At 39.5% G+C, this 21,276-nt stretch overlaps 1 protein-coding gene and 1 long non-coding RNA gene across 5 annotated transcripts in view; one reads left to right on the top strand and one right to left on the bottom strand.

Annotated features, from left to right (window-relative positions):
• Positions 1-680: 680 nt before the first annotated feature.
• LOC145651901 (uncharacterized) lies at positions 681-6,032 on the bottom strand. The gene is made up of 3 exons (XR_014117987.1): positions 5,515-6,032; positions 1,610-1,755; positions 681-1,392 (listed from the first exon to the last, which is right to left on the bottom strand). It is a non-coding gene; the product is annotated as an uncharacterized LOC145651901 (long non-coding RNA).
• LOC145651900 (uncharacterized) overlaps positions 4,307-21,276 on the top strand; it is a 36,043-nt gene continuing 19,073 nt past the window's right edge. The window contains exon 1 of one of the 4 annotated variants that reach the window (XM_081700647.1): positions 4,307-5,216. In XM_081700647.1, the coding sequence (XP_081556773.1) occupies positions 5,129-5,216 (88 nt within the window). In that variant the 5' untranslated portion in view covers positions 4,307-5,128. Of the gene's footprint in view, positions 5,217-7,987; positions 8,541-21,276 lie in introns of those variants that run through there. The other 3 variants (XM_081700644.1, XM_081700643.1, XM_081700646.1) reach the window with 3 other exon arrangements.

The raw sequence follows: 21,276 nt of genomic DNA, 5'->3' as shown, positions 1-21,276 counted from the left end.
CAGGACATTCCAATGTAGGCATCACATTTGGTCAGTTGGGTCCATCAACCATGCTGCAAAAATCCTTCTGTACAATACCATCATGTTATCAATGGCCATGTACTCCAGTGAAACATAGAGGGTGACAAAGAGCATTGCCTGGCACATCAATGTTTTCTACCAAAGGTGCATCCAGTCAGGATGTACCGCAATGACTTCGCAACAAGGAAGTATTACAGAGGAGTGGTTTCCCAAAGAGGGAAGACATTGTTAATGGGCATTGAATGTGTCTAATGGGCCATGTGCTCAGGCTGCCAGCACACAGAATCCCCAAGATAGCACTGGACACCCAGCAAAGAAAACCGGAGGCAGGGATACCCTTTCAAGACTTGGTGAGTGACTTGCCAAGAAGATCTCAAACCCGCTGACATTGCGCCAACCATCGCAAGCAATAGATCTTGTTGGCAACAGCTCGTTGTACACTGAACAGCACAGGAGGAACTAATTACTAAGAAAGTACAATCATATTCCACTCAGTCACAATGTTCCACTCAGTGAATAGCATATACAGTTGGTGAGTGGAATGTAGGCTATAGTCAGTGTGTTCATCTGGTCAATGGCATAATTCAGCAAGAATCAACAAGAATCAGCATACTCAACTTGCTAGTGGCATATTTTAGTTGGCAAGTGTCATAGTCAAGATGGCATTTACAACTCAGCAAATAGCACATACAGTTGTAATATACTAATTCGTGATTGGTATATACAATGAGCAAATGGCATATTCCTGATCTTTATGTATTAGATATAATGCATTTTAATTTACATCTTTGATTTCTCAAATTGCTGTTTACCAATTATTTATAAAAGTATATAACATACATATATAACACATAATAAAGCATTATACCAGGTCATTACAGACTTTAAGTGAAGTGTGTTTTTTATATGGCTTTTAAATATGACAGATATTAATACATAATACTTTATGGAGCATTATAAGTTATAAGTTTTTACAGGCTTTAAGTGAAGTGAGATAATCACATCTTAAGCTGGTTTCAGATTGTGCGATTCCGGGCCTGACTCCATTGTTATAGGCCAAATCATGCATTGCATACAAATATCTTTGGTCATGAGTATAGCTCAGTGGACATAAAACGCACAATATAACATCCTGTGGTGGCTGATTTAGCACACCAGTGTGACCAAAAAGGGATGAATTGAGTTTTGACATACAATTAATATTTTGTGCATTCAATAATGTGACATTTATTGTAAACGTTAAACAAGTCAAGTCAAATTTATTTATATGGCGCTTTATACTACAGATGTTGTGACAAAGCAGGTTTACAAATGTCCAAGTCCAAGCCCCCAGTGAGCAAGCCAAGGGTGACCGTGGCAAGGAAAAACTCCCTAGATCAGAGGAAGAAACCTTGAGAGGAAGTAAGTCTCAAAGGGAGGCCAACAATCACCACAATAGTAACAATTGTAACAAACAAGCATTTTCTCACGTAAAGCCTACAAAAATCTTTGAAATACTCAAAAATCACACATTTAATTGATGTTAAGAATTTATGGAATTATACATTAGTTTAATTCTCACACAACAAAATCACAGAGCTAGTAGTACCTGTCTGTTATGAATATATAGGTAACTCAACTTGTGTAGCATGTTGTCTCAACTTGTGTAGCATGTTGTCTGTTGCACTGTTGTTTTGTGTTGCACCATGGTCCTGGAGGAACATTGTCTCGTTTTTGTTGTGTACTTGTATATAGCTGAAATGACAATAAAACCTCTTTGAACTTGAACTTGAACTCTGAACTTTGTGCTTTTCAAAGCTGAAAACTTTCAAATGTCACGGGAAAGGTATTTTGGTTATTTTCAGAGTGTCAAAATGTTCTAGTGTGTACAAATTGGTTGCCACTTCTCACTGGTATGTGTCACATGACTGTAGATCTGAGTTCTGTGTGTAAAATGTTTCCTTGCATTTGAGAAAGGTGCTATATAATTGTTACTACTACTACTACTAGTGGTACCACTACTACTACTAATAATAATAAATGAGTATTCAAGAGGAAGATGGGTGATTACAAGCCATCAAACAAAGCCAAGCTATTTGGATTTTTGCACATTGTTGTCACCCAACATGTGAAACACATTAAATCTGTGATAGAAAATCATAACTAAAATCAAGGGTATTCCCCAAAATATTGATTTATCTTATTTAGGTAAAACATTAGTACTATATGAATGTTGTTCCAAATGGTGGGCTAATTAATGAAATAATTATTGTTAAATTGCACTTTTTACATATGATTGCAAAATTACTGAAAGCACATTTTTCCACTTAAAGTTAATTGAGAAAATCCTAACATCAAAACCTGGTGGTGAATGAGTGCAAGAGTATGAAAAAAACTACATTCTGACAGATGCCACCAGAGGACAAATGATTAGCATATTTGCTTCTGAGATGATAAAAACAGATGGGTAAGCAATAAGAATGTAATTAGGGTACAAAGATTATTTTGATTGTGTTGTCTGATGTCAAATGAGTATGATGGTATCATCATTGAATACACATAGCTTCTCGAAGACATCCTCCCTCCTAAGACACCCCCCCCCCCACCAAAAAAAAAAGTGTCTGGGTGATGCATGCACAGGGGATAGTTGCACTGTTTTCTTATCTGGAACACCCATACCCACAGCAAGTAAACATGTCACTGCAAACCTGTGCATACATTCAGCATTGGAATTGTTTATATTATGTACTTGTATATATTTATATGTAATTACATAGGAACATTACTAAGATCCAGAGAGTGGGTCTCAGTAAAACGTGGCAATTGAAGACCATACAAAGAAAAACTGCAGAGGAAAGGTGCCTAATGAAGCAAATCCCCCAAAGGTAAGTTAATTTATTAGTTACTGACTAATATGATAACATGAATTGTGAAGGCAGGAGGCTATCAAATTGTCTTTTGTCTTAAGTTGGTGGCACAGACAAACCTTCACCAGTCATCAAGAGTCAAATGACGAGGATGTGGAACCAGCCATATCTTGCTGTTTCAAGATATTCTGCTGACGAAGACGCTGTCAGTGTGAAGTTGAAAAATACCTTCATATTTTGCCTGTAACGGCCCAAGTGTCGCAGGGTAAGGAGCAGGATGCACAGACTCCATCGACGTAGGTGGCCTTTTTTTTTTTTTTACACGTTTAGGGGTTTTTTTGTTCTGAAGATAGAACAAGACTTCAGATTTATGTTTGATGAGGCTACAGCCAACAAATTCTTGGAAAGGTGGCCTACCATCTTTAAAAGAAGAATGATGGAGGAAAGCCATGGGCTTGTACTCACCACAGAACTCTTGGATTTGATGTGCAATGCTGAGTGTGGTGTTGAAGCTGAGAATGATATGAGTATTTTATCCTGTCATTACTGTTTTATGTAGATGCAAAATATGCTTTTTGTTGAAGCATTCACTGCTACTTCATTGATATTGACAAGCATGCACTCCTACGCAAGGCAATGGGTTCAGTGCCTTTGGCAAACTCTTTAAGGCCCATTTTGGCCTTGGTACATTGTGTAGTTCTTGCCTGAACAATGTTTTGATTTTTGTGCAAACAACCATCAACATTATTGACATGGGGAAAACAAAGGAGACCTTAATTAATGAATTAAGAACAAAAATGGTTAGTGAAGAACTGCTGAGGTGAAACTATGCAGTGTTTTCTTTGCAAAGGTGACCATAGACGTCTAAACAGCCTTATTAAACACCTTAAGCTAATTTGTGAACTCGGTACAAGGAAGACACTTCATCTTAGACACATAGCCAAGTGGGATGTTGACATTCTGTTGTTAGCCTTTCTGGTTTTAGAAAACATCTTACCAAGTGCCATATAAGCAGTTCATTGGCTTCTGTAGAAGATGCTTATTTTCAAATCCTCAAAGTACCCTAAATAGTTTTAATGCCACTCATGTTGAAGTATCAACTGAAAATGTACTGTCTGAGTCAGAGTTATCTTTGCCATACAACAAATTTTTGTGCATCAGTAATTGCTGAACTAAGGCAGCATGTGTAGGTCAAAGTATAGTGAATTCTGCTGTGATTTCTATGGAAGTTATTGTCAAAAATTTCTATCAGCAGGCTAAAGAAACACATAACTTTAAGCACGTTTGAGATGAAAAACAAACCAAAATGTGCAAGAAGGTTGAGGCATGTTTTGAGGAGTTAGAGAATCTTTTCATTGTTTGAAATTCTGAATCTGAGGCAACGTTGAATCTGAAATGCCTCTGATTTATCAGATTGATTCTGTTCTGATAATACATAGAAGATTGATGCTGCTCACTGTGCTTTTAGTTACTGGAACATTTCAGGAACAGTTTCATGCTTATGAACTGAGCAGGACAAAACATATTTTTGTATTAATTTATGTTGACAACCTGCATTACCATAGGCTTTTTGACAAACAAATCATACAAATGTCATGTGGGATGAATGACAGCTGTATTTGTTTTCCAATACTGCTTTTCCTGGTCAGCGTGTGACTTGTCACGTCGGCCAAACCCCAAGCACACTACAACACCCAACATGCTGTTCGTCAACAAATCATTCCTTCAGATCTTCATCACCGGAATATTGATATTACCCTTTTCTCTACATTCAACTGTATTTAAACCTGCCTAGAACTTCCCAGTATTGCGAAGTATTGCCCCTAGTATATATTGTGCATACCGAGTGTCATTTTCTCGATTTCTCTCGTGTGTTTTTTTTTGTTTTGTTTTGTTTTTTGCTTTTCTGTCTTCTGATTTTTGCCTGCCCTTTTTTTGGAATAGTTTGCCTGGTTTATGATTGCTCTCTGGTTTTTTGACTCGGACTGTTTGCCCTAATCATTTGGATTACCCCTGTCTTTAGTTTCCTGGGTTTGACCCTGGCTTGTTCACCCACCACGAATTTGGAATACAATAAATCAATCGCTCTACATCCGCGAGCGTCTGACCTTGCTTGCCCCGTCACGGAACACTTCGACAATATGTAGACGGCGGATTCGGAGGCATTAACACCAACAGGTACTCGAGGGATTCATGCGGTCTATGGACACGATTACCAAACAACAAGCAGATCAACAGGCACAAATGTCAGAACTCTGATAATGTCTCCGAGAACTTACACCCCGGTTACACGCAATGACTACTTCTCCCAGCACGACCCAACTCCGTTACACCCCAACTGCAGTCCCCGTGAGTAAACCCGATAAATACGACGGCTCTCCAGAAAAGTGCTGGGTTTTTTTGTTTTGTTTTGTTTTTTTGTTACAATGCACCCTGTATTTCAATAGCATCCCTCCTTGTTCTAACCAAGCAAAGACTGCATTCCTTACCTCTCTTCTAACGGAAAAAGCGCTAGATTGGGCTACTGCCATCTGGGAGAATATACAGGCGGTTTCTTACGAGGACTTTAACGCTCACTTTGAAGCCGTATTAAATCGCCCACATGAGAGGATGGCATGCGTGGGATGGAATGCGGAGAAATGCTTACCAAATTACGCAGAGACAACCGTTCTGTGTCGGACTATGCCCGTGAGTTCCGTGCCGTTGCTGTTGGTAGTGGGCGGAACGATCCGGCCCTGCTTATCACTTTTGGGAACGGTCTGTGGAGAAAAAATCAATCGGACTCAAACCGTATGTGCAGATGAGCGAGCTTTATTGGTTCTGTCCCTTATGCACCGAGGGAGAGAAGCCGCTGACTTCTCTCTTACACGAGTATATATCACCCCGTCGCTTCCTGCTGTTTTCTCATGTGCTAAACTCATGAGCGCACCTAAAGGGGGTTGCAAAACACATCCCCGTGCTTCATTGCTTATCTTTTCTGCAAAGAACAATTTGTTACCTCGGTATTTTAACTCTGCCCGACAACAGCTAAGCAATAACTGCCATACTTCTGCTTTTTCATCAGCTGCATCATCACTTTTTTTCACCTCTTTATTCGTGCCTTCCTTACAGACTGGTCAAGGGCAAGGGTCACGAAGGTCACATTTTCTCAATTCTTTTAAACAACCATTTTCCCCTCACAGGTCTGAACACAGAAGTACTACAGGAACTGGCTTGCCGGGATGATCAGCTTATAACCCTAGCCATTCATCTTGACCGTTTTCTGCGGGAACGAAGACCAAGTAGAGTACCTGCTTAACTTATACCACTCCTGTAAAAGTGTGGATCCCAGACAAGAGAATGCAGCAGAGCCCATGCAATGTGATTCCTCTCGCCTTACCAAGGAGGAGAAGAGATGCTATTTCCAGGAGGGACTTTGTCTTTACTGTGGGTCTTCGGCATGTTATCAGGGAATGTTATCAGGTTATCAGGGAGTGTTGTGTCTGCTTCCTTGTCCCATAGAGGAGGCATGGACTCCAACCCACTTGCCAAGGTTGGGATCATACTCGTTAAAAAGATGGTAGTGAAGTCATTTGTTACCTGTCCGTGTTAGGGCTCACACGCCATCCTCTCTGTTTTACAGCCCTGGTTGACTCCGGAGCAGAGGGCAATTTCATGCACGACCACCTGGTAAAGGATTTAGACATCCCCGTAGAGCCCTTACCAAAAACCCTTTGCCTAGCCACTCTAGATGGGTCTTCAATAGGGTCTCGTTCCATCACTCACTGCACTACACCAGTGACTCACCACAAGTGCACTTCACTCAGAACTCATCTCGTTTCTGGTTATATAAGCATCATCCTTCCCAATCATTCTGGGCCTTCTATGGTTGGAACAACACAACCCAAACATATCATGTTCACAAAGGGAGATCATTCATTGGTCATCTCGGTCAGAAGGACTGTCTAACGTTGCCTAAAGTGAACCTATGCTCCACCTCTGTAGAAAGCCCTGCTGACAACCACACCTTTTCTGTTCCTCAAGATTACCAGGATCTCGCTATGGTGTTCAGTAAACAAAGAGCTACCTTGTTACCCCCTCACCGCATATGATTGCTCCATTGATCTCCTGGAGGAAGTCGTGTTACCTAAAGCCTGCATATATCCCCTCTCCCAAGAGGAGCAGAAAGTCATGGACACTTACATTAATGAAGCACTAAGTCAAGGCTTTATTCAACCTTCCACATCCCCCCTGGCATCTGGCTTCTTCAAGGAAGGACGGAGGTCTACGTCTATGCATTAATTATTGCAACCTCTACCAGATATCCAGATAATATGCACTCCTTACTGCTTGTCCCTGTCACCCTAGAACAGCGTAGAGAAGCCAAATACTTCACCAAATTAGACCTCCATTGGTCTAATTATAATTGTTATGGATTGTTAACCTTTTACAATAAATTCTGGTACTGTTTTTGCATTTAATTTGATTAAATCACAATGTTAAATATTTTTATTCATTGTAGTGTTAGTTTTACCAGTTTTAGTATAATTTATTCTGAACGTTTGACACACACACACACACACACACACACACACACACACACACACACACACACACACACACACACACACACACACACACATATATATATATACTTTTTTAAAATTGAAAAGCCCTTTGTTCTGAAAGCACTTTAAAAAAAACGTCGCATACATTTTGTAGTTAAACAGGGCAAATACACGATCCTGTAGTCAAATGTGATGGTGAAAAAAAATTCAAAAGATTGATTCGGTAGAAAACTACATTAGTTAAGATCGTTAAAAAAAAATGACCAAGCATATTCGATAAATTCGAATATACTTTCTCGATGCAGATCCGGCCAGTGTTGTGACGATTAACACTGGTTTATGTTCAGTAAACCTGCTCGATAGCAGGCAAACTTCATGCCGTGTATTGCCGAAGCAACTAATTTACACCTATTCTGGGTTTCTGGAATGCAAACTTGCCCCGAGTTAGTAGGTCTGGCTTACTTGCTAAACTTGCATTCTGCATTACTCTCTAGGTCTCTGGTACAGCTGGCACAGAAACGTGCAAAGCGTGAATGGAGTTAATAACATATCGTGGTATGATTTGTTGTGCTTTCAAAAGATTTTGACGTGACTGCTGGTTATTCCCTCCCCTGTCGCAACTACTAGCGCAGCTTCGTGGCGAGTTTCCAGTACGCCAGCGGAACCTCTGCGTGGGATGTCATATTAACTTTAAAATCCGCAATCGTTTATCACAAATTCAAAAGGAATAATCGTGGTAGACTAAAGTAAGCTAATTATAAGTAAAAACTGGAATTTCTATATATTTCGGAAAATATATAGAGGAAGAGTCTATATTGCTTTTAAAATTAAAGAGAAAGCCACTTGCCCTTTATGGGTATGGAACTCCAACTGACCATATCTTAGGCTATGACGTAGAAAACGTAATGTGCTCATACGAAACTTCTTGGAACAGGTGTTGGAACTGTAACCGAAAGAAACCGAAATAGGAGAACGCGAGACCACGAAAGACTGTCAGTGGACTTTGATCCGTACAGAGTCTCTTCTGTGTGCGATGGAATCCGCCGCTTCCTCGTGCGTTTAAATGCGCACCAGCCACGAGCGCTATGGGAACCATGTGCAGAGGTCGGGGTTATGGCAATAAGCAGTGCGTATCAAATTCACAAGACGATGACAGATTCATCGCTTGCAGTTGGCTATTCGTGAGTGTGTGTGTGTGTGTGTGTGTGTGTGTGTGTGTGTGTGTGTGTGTGTGTGTGTGTGTGTGTGTGTGTGTGTGTGTGTGCGTGCGAGAGAGAGAGAGAGAGAGAGAGAGAGAGAGAGAGAGAGATTTTGTTGAACGTAACTGCCGCGAAGTGCTGTTATAGCTTCAATATCTTCCATATTATTATTATTATTTATATTCATTCAGTTTTAATGTCAATTAAACTCCTTGTCACCTTCTCATAATCTATAAGCATAACTTGAAAAGATATAATTACAACCTGCTGATACTTGTTTTAGTGGCTGGCATGGATTATCTAACTCTATTCATAGACTGAGTTACTGGGTTGAGTTTGACTATCTTTTTATCTTCGGCTTTAAGAATAAGGACAAACCTCCCAATCAGTGGCCCAGGCCAGTGGGTTCTTTGATTGTTCACAATATTTTGTGTGTTATTGGTTACAGTGAAAGTGATGTTGAGAGTGGTGTCCTCATGATGGTGCCACCAGCATTGTTCTAGTCAAACAGCAAACCTGTATACAACATGTATACAACACTCCCAACTTTCTTTCTTTCACCTGACATCTTAGCCATTTGCTACTATTAACTGGAATCACTTGTGTCTGCTTTCTAAAATTCTTGAACATTCTGTATACAATCTTTCTTATATAGAATGAACTACAGGATCCCAAGTGCTCAGAGTTTTAAACAATGCATTCCAAATAAACAGCAATTGTAGCTGTTACTGAGAAGCTGCATGCTGCTAGATCAGCCAAAAATGTCATCTGTTCTGATTAATTTGACCTCTCAGTAATCTTTAGTATAGTTGAAAAGCTATAATTATGTCATGCTGATACTTGTTTTAGTGGCTGGCATGGATTATCTAACTCTATCCATAGAATGAGTTACTGGGTTGAGTGTGACTACATTTTTATCTTCGGCTTTAAGAGTAAGGACAAACCTCCAAATCAGTGGCCCAGGGCCAGTGGGTTCTTTGATTGTCCACAATATTTTGTGTGTTATTGGTTACAGTGAAAGTGATGTTGAGAGTGATGTCTTCATGATGCTGCCACAAACATTGTCCCAGTCAAACAGCAAACCTGTATACATGTATATGTCACGATCAGTCCCTGCTGGGTTCCGTATTTTCCATGTCTTGTGTTTTTTAGTTCCATGCCATAGTTTCATTTTCTTCACCCCTCATTTGATTTTACACACCTGTTCCTCGTTAAGTTCATGTATTTAAACCATGTCTTGATGCCTGTGTTTTTGCTGTTCATTGAATTTGTTTCGTTGTGGTTGTTTCATGAATCTGTGTTCCAAAGCCTTCATTTTTCTTAGCTGGTCTTGTTTAGCACCGAGTGTTTTCCTAGTTGTAGTTATAGCCTGCTTCCCTGTTTGCCTTCGTGTGGGTTTTTGTTTGTTAGTCATGTATCCATGTACTCTCTGTGTTGGCTCTATGACCCTGGACTGCTTTAACGACTCTGATTTTGGATTTGCCCCTATTAAATCTTTCTCTTGTCCGCACAAGCGTCCACCTCCTTACCGTTCAACGTTACAGTATACAACACTCCAACTTTCTTTCTTTCATTTGACATCTTAGCTATTTACTACTATTGACTGGTATCACTTCTGTCTTTCTAAAATTCTTGAACATTCTGTATACAATCTGTCTTTCCTTCTTTTATGTAATGAATTACAGGATCCCAAGTGCTCAGAGTTTTAAACAACACATTCCAAATAAACAGCACTTGTAGCTGTTACTGAGAAGCTGCATGCTGCTAGATCAGCCAAAATGTCATCCGTTCTGATTCTTGACCTCTCAGCAATCTTCAAAAAAGTCAACCACAAGATCCTCCTGTTCATCCTCACAAGATTTGAGAGTAGTGGCATAGCATGGTTTCCTTCTTACCTCTATAGATGGTCATATCAGGTGTCATGGAGGGAATCCATATCTGCTTCATACAGACTCTCTACTGGCATCCAACAAGGCTTGGTCCTCTTCTGTTCTCCATCTATACTCACTCTCTTACTGAGGTCCTATCCTCACATGGTTTCTTATTCCACTTATTTGCTGATGATATTCTGCTTTACAGCTAACATTCACTAACATTAAAACACAAAGAAGCATCAACACTGTTCTCTGTCCTGACACTCAAGGGGTGCCGTACAGCTGAGACACTGGATGACTTCAAACAAAGACTGAAGATTCATCTATTCACTAGCTGGGTTAACATCTAAACATTTTGCAAATGACTTGCGCATTAACAAAAGTTTGGCTGAAAAAATGTGAATTAAATGTTGTTTATATCCACTGTGGTTATGCAAAGAACTATAGCATCTCTGAGGGAGAACAGTGCACTATTTTACAGAAGGAGCAATCTAATACCGAATGTCATCCTGTGGCTCTGGTGCCCTATGGGGTCTGATTTGTAGTAGGCACCAAGTCTCCCATTTACAGAAGTGTTGTTTCAGAGGGGTTTATCTCAGTAGCTGAGGGAGAATCTGAATCTCCTGTGACTATCTTGAGGGACACTAGTTAGTGCAGTCGCTGTTGTTGGTCAGTGTTGTTGTTTTGCATCTGGAGTAATCAGTCCTTGGGTGTATTAGGAAGGATTATATTTCCTTTCCATCACATAAGGTATTTTTAAAATCTGTCCTTGGGTATTAATGGAAGAGCATAAGTGAGATCCTAAGCTAGCGTCTCAGAGGGAGAGTGTCTTTTCCAGAGATGCAGATGATAACGGAAGGAGTATACTGGCGTGAGGATATTCTTATAGGCAGGTGGTGGCTTCAAGTTTGTCCTGCTTCAGAAGGCTCAGCTGTGATGGAGCAGATTGTGCTGCCTCTGTGTTATAGAGACAATGTTTTGCATTTGACTCATGGGCACATGGGTATTCGCAAAAAAAAAAAAAAAAAGTTATGTAGCATTTTTACTGGCCAAGGCTACATCAAGATGTAGTGGCTTTGCTGCTCCTGTCATACATGTCAGATGGTTCAGAAGCCTAATTAGAAAATTGCCTCATTATATTTTCCTCCAGTGTGTGGAGTCATTTTCTCATGTTTTGATAGGTTGCGTTTGTCCTCTCCAAAAAACAAAAAAAGGAGAATGAATAGCTTTTGACCATTATGGATGTGACAAGTCATTTTTCTGAGGCAATCCCTCTATGAAATATTAAAACTCATACGGTTCTGGATGCTTTGTTAAGATTTTTCTCTTGTTTTGGGTTTCCCAGAGAAGTCTAGTCAGATTGTGGGTCTAATTTTACATCTGGTATTTTCAGAAGGTTATGCATGAGCTTGGTTTCGACCAAATAGTCTCTTCAGCCCATCATCCACAGTCTCAAGATGTCATCAGACACTGAAAACTATGACTAAGACCTATTGCGTGCAATTCCCATGGGATTTGGATGCTGCTATGCCATTTTTGCCTTTTGCAATTTGAGATGCTGTTAATAAATCCACAGGATTCACACCTTACAAACTGGTGTTTGGTCATGAGGTGTGGTGCCCCTTGAAGATGGCAAAGGAAATGTTTCTGAAGCCAACAAGTGAAAGAATGTTGTTACAGTACATCTACTTATCAAGATTGTCTGTGGGCAGCCTGTGAAATTGCTAGGAAAAATCTACAGAAGCTGCAGGGACATACGAAAACACAGTACAATAAAAAGGCAGTGAGATATTTTGCTGTAGGGGATAAGGTATTGATGCCGACTCCAATGCCAGGTAATAGTCTTAGTGGTGGATTTTGTGGACCTTATGCAGTTGTGAAGAAGATAAGTGATCACAACAACGTGATTAGTACTCCAGATCAGCATCAGAAGACTAGGCTTTGTCACATGAATTTATTAAAGCCCTATTATCACCGCTCAGAAGCAGCCAATACTACCGGACCTTTATATCAAATCAGTACCTGTGGAGGGTGGAGAATGCTTAAAGGTCCAGTTGCTGCTGTGTCTGTTAATCGTACAGTTGATACTGCAGTTTTTTGAAGCAAGATGAGATGGGGAGAGTAGAGCTGGTTAGTGCTCAGTTAGAGATCTCTGCATATTTACAAGAACTAAGCCAACATCTTACTTACCTTTCAAAGGATCAGCAGGGAGATATTGAGTTTTTAATTCAGGAATTCCCAGATTTGTTTATGGATACACCTATTTTAACTGCTTGTGCAGTGCATGATGTGGATGTTGGGGATGTGACTCTGATAAAAGGAGGAGTTATCCTATATGGACAAGATAGGTGTTGAACTTGTACAGAATGGAGTTCTCCTGTGATGCTGGCTTCAAAACTAGATGGCATGCTGAGATTTTGTGTTGATAACCAAAGGTTAATCAGGTGGCTAAAACAGATGCTTTATCTGTTATCTGTTTATCTGTTTATCTATACCTAGATGAGAGGACTGTATAGATTGTATTGGTAAGGCCAAATGGGTGTCCAAGTTGGATCTTTTGAAAGGGTACTGGCAGGTGCCATTGTCTGATCAGGCTCAAGAGATTTCTGCTTTTGTTATGCCAAAGAGTTTATATTAGTGTAGGTTTTGAGATGAAAAATGCACCTGCTACTTTTCAGTGGCTAAGGAATAAAATTACAGCAGGTTTAAATATCATTACTTACATTGATGATCTGGTAGGTTATAGGTTATAGAGTTGTTTGGACATTTCCAGAAGGCTCAGTTGGTAGTGAATTTATCAAAATGTAAGTTAGGCAAAAGTCAGGTAACTTATTTGGGGTAACAGGTGGGCCATGGAAAGGTAAAGCCCAGACATGCTAAGGTAAAGGCTATATTAGATCTTCCTGAGCCATGAGCATTAAGGGAATTGATGAGGGTTTTAGGCATGTGTGGGTTTTATCATCGTTTCTTTCCGAACTTTTCAGTGGTGACAGAATGGTCAATGTTCTTGCTGAGAAAAGATGTACGGTTTTGCTGGACATAAGAGTGTAAAAAGGCATTCCATCCTTTACTCATAGCCCCTGGTTTTGAGGTCCCTTTTAAGTTGGCTGTAGAGGCCTATGATGTAGGAGTAGGTGTGGTGTTACTTCAGCCAGATGAGTCAAAAGTGAATAGACCTGTGGCACATTTTTTGAAGAAAGTGAATAAACATCAACAAACTTATTCTACTGTTAAAAAATAATCCTTAGCTTTGGTTTTTCCCCATTCATCATTCTGAGGTCCATATGTCAAGTCCTCTGGGAGATTTGGTAGTGCACAGTGACCTTGATCCTCTTACCTTTTTGGCGAAATTTCAGACATCCAATCAGAGTATTTAGGTGGAGTTTAGTGTTGCAGCCATATAATCTAGTAATACAGCATGTGGCTGGGAAGGATAACATCATTCAGAAAACACTGTCTAACATGCCTACACAAGTTGTCAAGAGGAAAGAGTGTAATTGTAGATTAGTGTAAGATTTTATCCACTTGGTTGGTGGTTATTGAGGGAATAAGAATTTAATATAAAAAAAAGTAAATAAACTAATGGTAGTAATGTGGGGGGTTTTTTAGGGGCAGAAAGATGTTAGGGGATTAGAATGGGTTCAGTTCACATGGTTAGGGATAGAGACTGATTCATTCAGGGGAGCCCAGAACTCATGATTTGGTATAAATCTGAGCTATGAAAGAGAATGTTTCAAACATTTTGGCATGTGGGGAAGCACGTGGGCTTTCTTGTGCTTTCCTGCCAGTACCTTTTGGAATTTCCTTCAACTCTGGACAATCCACTCTCTTGTAGTACACTTTGTAACATATTATATATATTTAATTTTGATGCAGTTTGATGTAGTTGTTTCTCTCCGTATTCATTCTGATCATTCTGCTTCTGGTAAAAGCCTTTCTTGATGCATATAAAGCAGAAATGTGTTTTCCCACCCATTCACTTTTTGTGGTGCCCTCTAAAGCCGGGGGCTTGTCGGTTTGGGTTGGGATTCTGGCCAAACACAAATGAATGAGGATATTTTGCATGATGTTCTTGGCCATAAGAGCCCAGTTCAGTCTAGTTTCTCTGTCACAGATATTACTTGTCTTCACTTCCATTATGACCTCAGTAAGTGTTTGGTTCCATTGCTCCAAAGGGCAATCAAGGACAAAGTGTTTCACAGGACTTCTTTGTAGTCAGAATGCTGTAAATTGTATGAACAAGTCAACAATGTGAAGATACCACAGACCTGGTTTGACTTCATGTAGAGCTACTGCCACAGTTTTATTGTACTGAGATGCCAGAGATAGTCCAACAACAGGCTTTGGTTTGGTCTTACTAAATAAAGTTTTAAATTCATTACCAATTCTCTGCAGAATGATTCTACATTCTGCATCTGTATTTTCTTAGCTAGTCACAAGCCACTGATTGGCTTGTTATAATTATTTCCTAATCATAGTTTCTACTGCAATTACGTATATGTTTGTTGCAGCTTACATAGATACATGTTTAGTGCTATTTCACACGACCAACAAAAGCTTAAACAGACACTCCAGAAGCAGGAACGTCACATTACAATTACACATTACAACTATCAGACAGATAAACTGACCGAAACGAGACCAAGCTGGGTGGAAACATTATTTTAAAAGGGCCTGCATTGTGGGGGGAAAAATTCTATCAGTGTAACTTCATTATATTTATATCAGTACATTAACATATGTACTTATATGTAGGCCTATGCGTACCCTTCCTTCAGCGTTAGTACTTTTCAATAGCAACTTTAATGATAATTTTAGCAATATAATCAATATCTGGCCCCCACGTATTTATGTGAAGCATTTCACTGTTTGGCGTGGTCTGCCTACGTCCGAAATATTTGTCCGATTTATTTACTTATTTATTTGCTTATTTTATGTATGTTCACTTAAACTCTAAGATTTGCCACTTTCGGCTGCGGTCTGTTTCACAGAACTCAGTACATGTGCGCTTTGTAGACATGAAAACAGTTTGGTTCAGATCTTGCCTACCTACTCAAACTGTGTGCGCTAAAGGATCAGAAAACGTTTAGTAGGGATGCAGCCTAAAGAATCTTGCTATCTGGGTAAGCATTTCAATCTTTTACTGCATTATAGTCTCAGACTATTATCCTGATAGTTGTGACGAAGTGGGGCAGGATGCAGGCAAGTGTCTGCGTGTATAGCACAAGCGTTCATTCAAAAACGAAAGTTAAAATGCGTTTAAACGGGAAAAAGCGCGACACCAGTCAAACGTAGACAGAAAGCGACAGCCACGACCACGTAATGGGGAGGGTTTTTACACGTCAGGAATGCTAACTAGACACAGGTAGAACTAATAAGGAGAGATGGGGAAACTAGCGGAGTGGGAACGCGAGGGAGAGGAAGGATAAACACAAAAGACGCGATATCATGCTAACAAAAGTTCAAAGAGGGACAAGTACGGAGTCCACGACGAGGGCATGGGGTTTTACAGTTACAATTTTTCTGACACCGAACTATAGCCACTAGAATCTAGGACCCAGAAAGAACTAAGCATCAAATAAAAACTCACGGAGACGCAAAAACACCAGTAGAATAAACATTTGATCGTCACAAATGATGTATCGTACATAATAAAACAATTAAATCCCGAAAACACAAGTCAAATAACGAATATGACAAATGCTCAAAAGGTGCGCGCGCTAAAGGATCGGAAAGCCTTTCATGCGGATGTGTATATTTTTTACACAAGTCATCTTCTCTAACTCCCTAACAAAATATAAATAGGAGAACCCCTACAACTCTGAAAGAAAAAAAAGTCACACTAAATACAGACAACAATTTTAAATGGGACCAATATTTTTTATAGCTCTCTTTTAGGAGACAGGACCTCACAATATTATTATTATTGTGGCTTGTTTGGTACAGCAGACATCCTGCCATACAGCACAATGACCAGAGATCATGGCAGAGATGGTAAAGTCCTTAGGTAAACACACCTGGCATAAATTTAATTCTCAATAAATGCTCAAAACCATCACCATCCCCAACCATAAGTTTGAAAATGGTAGAAAAGACTTTACTTAAAAAGGGCAAAAATTTGTTTCATTTCATGTGACTATTTAATCCTTGAACCAATTTTCAAAAGGCCTGTAAACATCATATATGACCCTTGCTCTTTTTTTACACAATAACATTTTTCATATATGCTACCTTTCATGCACTTACAACTTTGTACACAAGTTATGATCTTATGTAACTGCATGTAAGATACTCAGAATACTCATATGGAAAACCTGTGGAAATTGGCTTTCTTCCTGTAATGTATAGTGTGAAGCTCAACTATAAGACTCCCCCTATAAGCTTACCACTGAATCAATGAAGTAGCTTAACCTTTTGAATTATGCTTAAAACATTTATTTAACATTTTCTTTGCTGCCAGCAATGTTTTATTACCCTTGGATTACATAGGCTATATTAAAACAGAAAATCATCACAATTAACCCAGATTTAAAAAGCGGAAACCAGTGAAATAGCTAACGTGTTAAATGATTAAATAGGCTTTAGGCAATACAATACAGTTTTATGCATTTGTATTGAGTGTTGTTCCTTTGCTAATGTTGCTGTTACCTTTTAAAGTATATAAGTATGCATATGTAATGTTAATTTAAAGTTACGATGCAGAGTGCAATCCACTCTATTTTATCATCCACAAGCATGTAGAATCGCATTATCAAAGCTCAGTAAATGATGGCTTTCGAAGTTAACCATGAACACACTTCAATTAAGTTCAGTCTATTCACAGTTGACTGATGTTGATACCTGAAATTTAAACTGGTTGTCCGGGATCCAATAACTCTTGGTATGTTGGGTTGAGTTAGTTCAACTCAGAGTTCAAGTTTAAGTTTAAGGTTTGTTAAACTCACTTTCTGGAATGCCCCCCCCCCCCCCCCCGCTAAGTGACAACCTAACGTTGTCTAACAACCTAACGTTGTCACCTCAACATTACATCCAGGGACATAACACAATAGTATCCTTAACACTGACCTATCTATACTCACATGAGGCTACATATTTGCTAGAGACTGCAGAGGACCTCTCTAAGTTGCTCTGGATAAGGGCGTCTGCCAAATGCTGTAACTGTAAGCGATCAGACCTGTCTGGTGCAGGAGAACTTTAGTTTGAGTGTGATACATTTATCACAAGGACCTGTTTTCTGGACTAGAGCATATATCTATGCAGTTGAACATGAAGCAATGGTAGAGAGGGCATTTGTTCATAGCTGTTGGTATATTACCTGTATTGTTACAAGTTAAACATGGTTACGGGAGCCATTTAACTCAAATCTGCCCAAATGAATCGCACCAAGGGTGAAAACGAACCAGAGTCAGATTTAACCAAACTAAAAAGTGCTGCTGTGAAAATACCCCAAGATGGTCTGCAGATCTGTCCATCTGTTAATGAGAGATACATAAAGTGAAATTACCTTTATGAAGCTGCACCAAGAATGAATGTTTAATTGGTTATCAAAACTTTGAATCAGGTGCAAAAATCTGAATCTTTAACAATGGAAGAAAATAACTATAAACACCCACAAAGGCTTGGCTGCAGCTTTGGTACCTGTCAGAACTGAATGTCTCAACAGTTAATAATTTAATTCTTTTTGATCAGCCTTTATTAATTCTATTTTTGTGAATACATAATTGGAAGGAGCTCTTCCAAGCTGTCATCACTCCCATTTTGTTTTTGTTATGCCCTTTATTGGCCTCAGGCGTTCCTCGTTTGCTTGTCATTCCAGTGGATATTTAAATCCTGTGTTTTTGTTTATTGTTACAGTGTTCTGTGTGTTTACAGGTTATCCTGTTTTCCTGCTTTTGTGTGTTTGTATCCCTTGTTTTATTAGGTAGCCTTCTTTGTGTTTCATGTTTAGCGTCCATGTTCTGCGTTTAATATCTACTCTGATTTTTTTTGTTTCTGATTTTGCTGGATTTTCAACCTAGGACACTAATAAACATTTTGCCCTAATAAACGTTGCTCTACTCAGCATTTGTGTCCTGCCTCCTATCACTCAGCTCTTGCCTTGACACTGAATATTCTCTGTTACCACCTGAAGAGATTTGCAACCTTTAGTCGTATTATTAGATTCATATTTAATTATGTTCCTGTCTTGTGAAAGTTGTGTCTCACAGATGGCAGAGTTATGGATCCTGTGGTATGTTTAGATTTAATGTGGAATTCTACCAAACTTTGTTAAACTGGTGGACCACTCCATGTGTGCTTGTGATTAGATTTGTTTATCTAGATAGGGTGATAAGCAATCAGGACCCATCAATTTTGTTCTCTGATGCCAAATATTGTTTCTGCAATTTGCTGCTCCATTTTTCATCAAGTTCCAGGTTTCCTGTTTTGGAAGTGTCACATTGAAGTTCTATGGGTTAGAGGGGCCAATGTGAGAAGTGCTCCGTGAATGTCAGTGAGTGCATTGTTCTTGCCACTGTCATTATCATAACTACTTCTGAACCTTTTGGCTCTTTCAGAGAGGTATCTGCTAAAATATTTCCTCTTACTGGACTAAAGCTCCCTTTGTATCTGCTGATGTTTTGTGTTTTCTGGACATCAGACCAGTTTATTCATCTGCTTTCAAACACATGTTGATCTGTTCATTGGCAGCAGGCCGGTGTCACAGATTGTCCCAGTGAGCTTCCTTCACACCTGAGGAGGTCACAATCTCCCCTTTTCTGATTAAGGTTGTGACACCTGTTCCTGGTTTATGCTAATTTTCTTGGTTATTTAAGGGCTTTGCATTGAACCCTCAGTACAAAGTCTTGTTGGTTTGCACTGAACCCTCAGTGCAATGTCTTAATTTCTGAGCCATGTTAGTTTCTAGTTATTGTTGTCTTTTTGGTACCTTGACTTTGTTACTCTGATAGCCTGTTTACACCTTACATTAACATGCATTTCATATGCAAATTGTATCTGAAGATAATTTGGCCCAATTCCATTTACACTTTTCACTAAAAGACATGCCCAGTGTGACTAAATGAATTCCTCACGTAAAAATTACACCAACCCACACATCATTTATGATTACATAACTATATGCGGATATCAAAAACACATTCCATTTACACTTGTATTGAATGCAAACGTGATTTGAGTGAACAGATTGCAATGCATATTGGGTGTATTCCGCAAAATTGCATGTTAATACAAGGTGTAAATAGGCTCTGAGTTTTGGATTTCCCGTTTTGTACTGTATTTGCTTCATGTTTTTGTATTCCTGTAATAAACTTGCATTTGGATTCAACTTGCGACAACCAAGTGTTACAAGTGGGTGTTACATGTGAGGATATCTTGTACTTATTGTTCCAGGACATTACTGTACCAGTAACGAGTCTGCCATATAGAATGCTTGAATTGCTCACTGACAATGTTGGGTTTCAGGATGATGAATTGGCATCAGAATCTTCCAAGTTCATATCTTCATAATTGCCAAGATTGTAAATACACTGAAACTGAATTTGAATCATTAGAGTCATTATCCACTGGGTCTTCCAGTTGTTCACAATGGCAACATTCCATTTTATTATAAGGTGGTGTCACACATATACATTGCATTGCACTTTGATTCTTTTATTGGATATAGAGAAATGTTGAGATTACAAGGGTCCTTTCTCAGAGTGCCATGGTAATGCACCTAAATTCTTGTTTACTCCAGCCACACATCACTAGATTGGTCTTAGATCACCCTTCAAGTAGGATGTCTCTTCATTAAACTTACGCAAAAACATTTTCTGATTGCTTTTGTTCACCAAGGCTTGCGACTTTAATTTTTTTCTGCTTCTGCTTTTTTTCTGGTTCAGTATCTGAAAATAATGAGGATTCTTGTGAAATCTGATCTTGCCTAGCAAGAAAACAGTACAACCAGACAGCCCAGAATACTGGACATCCTGTTTGCAAAGGTACCGGATGTATACACGTAATTGAAAGATTTGAGCACCCACAAGCTTGCCTGTTGTCTGAAAGCAGTCTACAATAAATATAAGTTCATGGTCCCAGGAAACAGTAAGTGATCTGCAGGTCTCCTCTGAGACCTTAGATTGAGTGGTGTTGTGTGAGTCAGCTGGGGAAGAAATGAACTGTATGACAGACTGCATCACAGATACCATTGTTCCAGTGTGTGTTTTCCAAACAAGCCCCAGATCACCATAGAATTAAAGGAGCTGGTCAACAAGAAGGAGCAGGGACAAAGAGTAGAAGTAATTGAAGGTGAAACTGAGGGAGAAAAAGGAAGTCTAAAGAAGGAAGCTGGAAGACAAGCTTCAACAGAACAAAGGAGATGTGGGCTAGCATGAAGGAAATCTGTTTTCAGGATTAAATAAGTGCCAGGGGGTGGCATCTTGGATAATGGGTTTATCAACAGGCTCAGCATGATGTCCTCCTCCCCCACCTACAGCAACAGATTTACTTAAAATGGATTTAGCCCCAGTGTACTGTGTGTGCACCAAACAGGAGTGCGAGTTCCTTCAACATCTCTTCAACCTGAACCTTCATCAGGAGAGGATGCCAATGCTGTGGAAAACATCTTCTCTGGTTCCTGTCTCAAAGAAGACTGTTCCTTTATCATTAAATGACTACAGACCAATTGCCCTCACATGTAATTAAATTCCTGGAGATACTGGTCTTGGCCCACCTCAGATCTCAGCTAGGCTCTTTTTGGACCCTCTGCAATTTGCTTACTAGCCACAGGTTGGAGTGGACAATACAGTAA

The sequence above is a fragment of the Electrophorus electricus genome, chromosome 17 (genome assembly GCF_041902795.1).
Source record: "Electrophorus electricus isolate QZ-2024a chromosome 17, ASM4190279v1, whole genome shotgun sequence".
In the NCBI taxonomy this organism is placed as follows: Eukaryota; Metazoa; Chordata; class Actinopteri; order Gymnotiformes; family Gymnotidae; genus Electrophorus; species Electrophorus electricus.
This window is presented reverse-complemented; position numbering and strand designations above follow the sequence as displayed.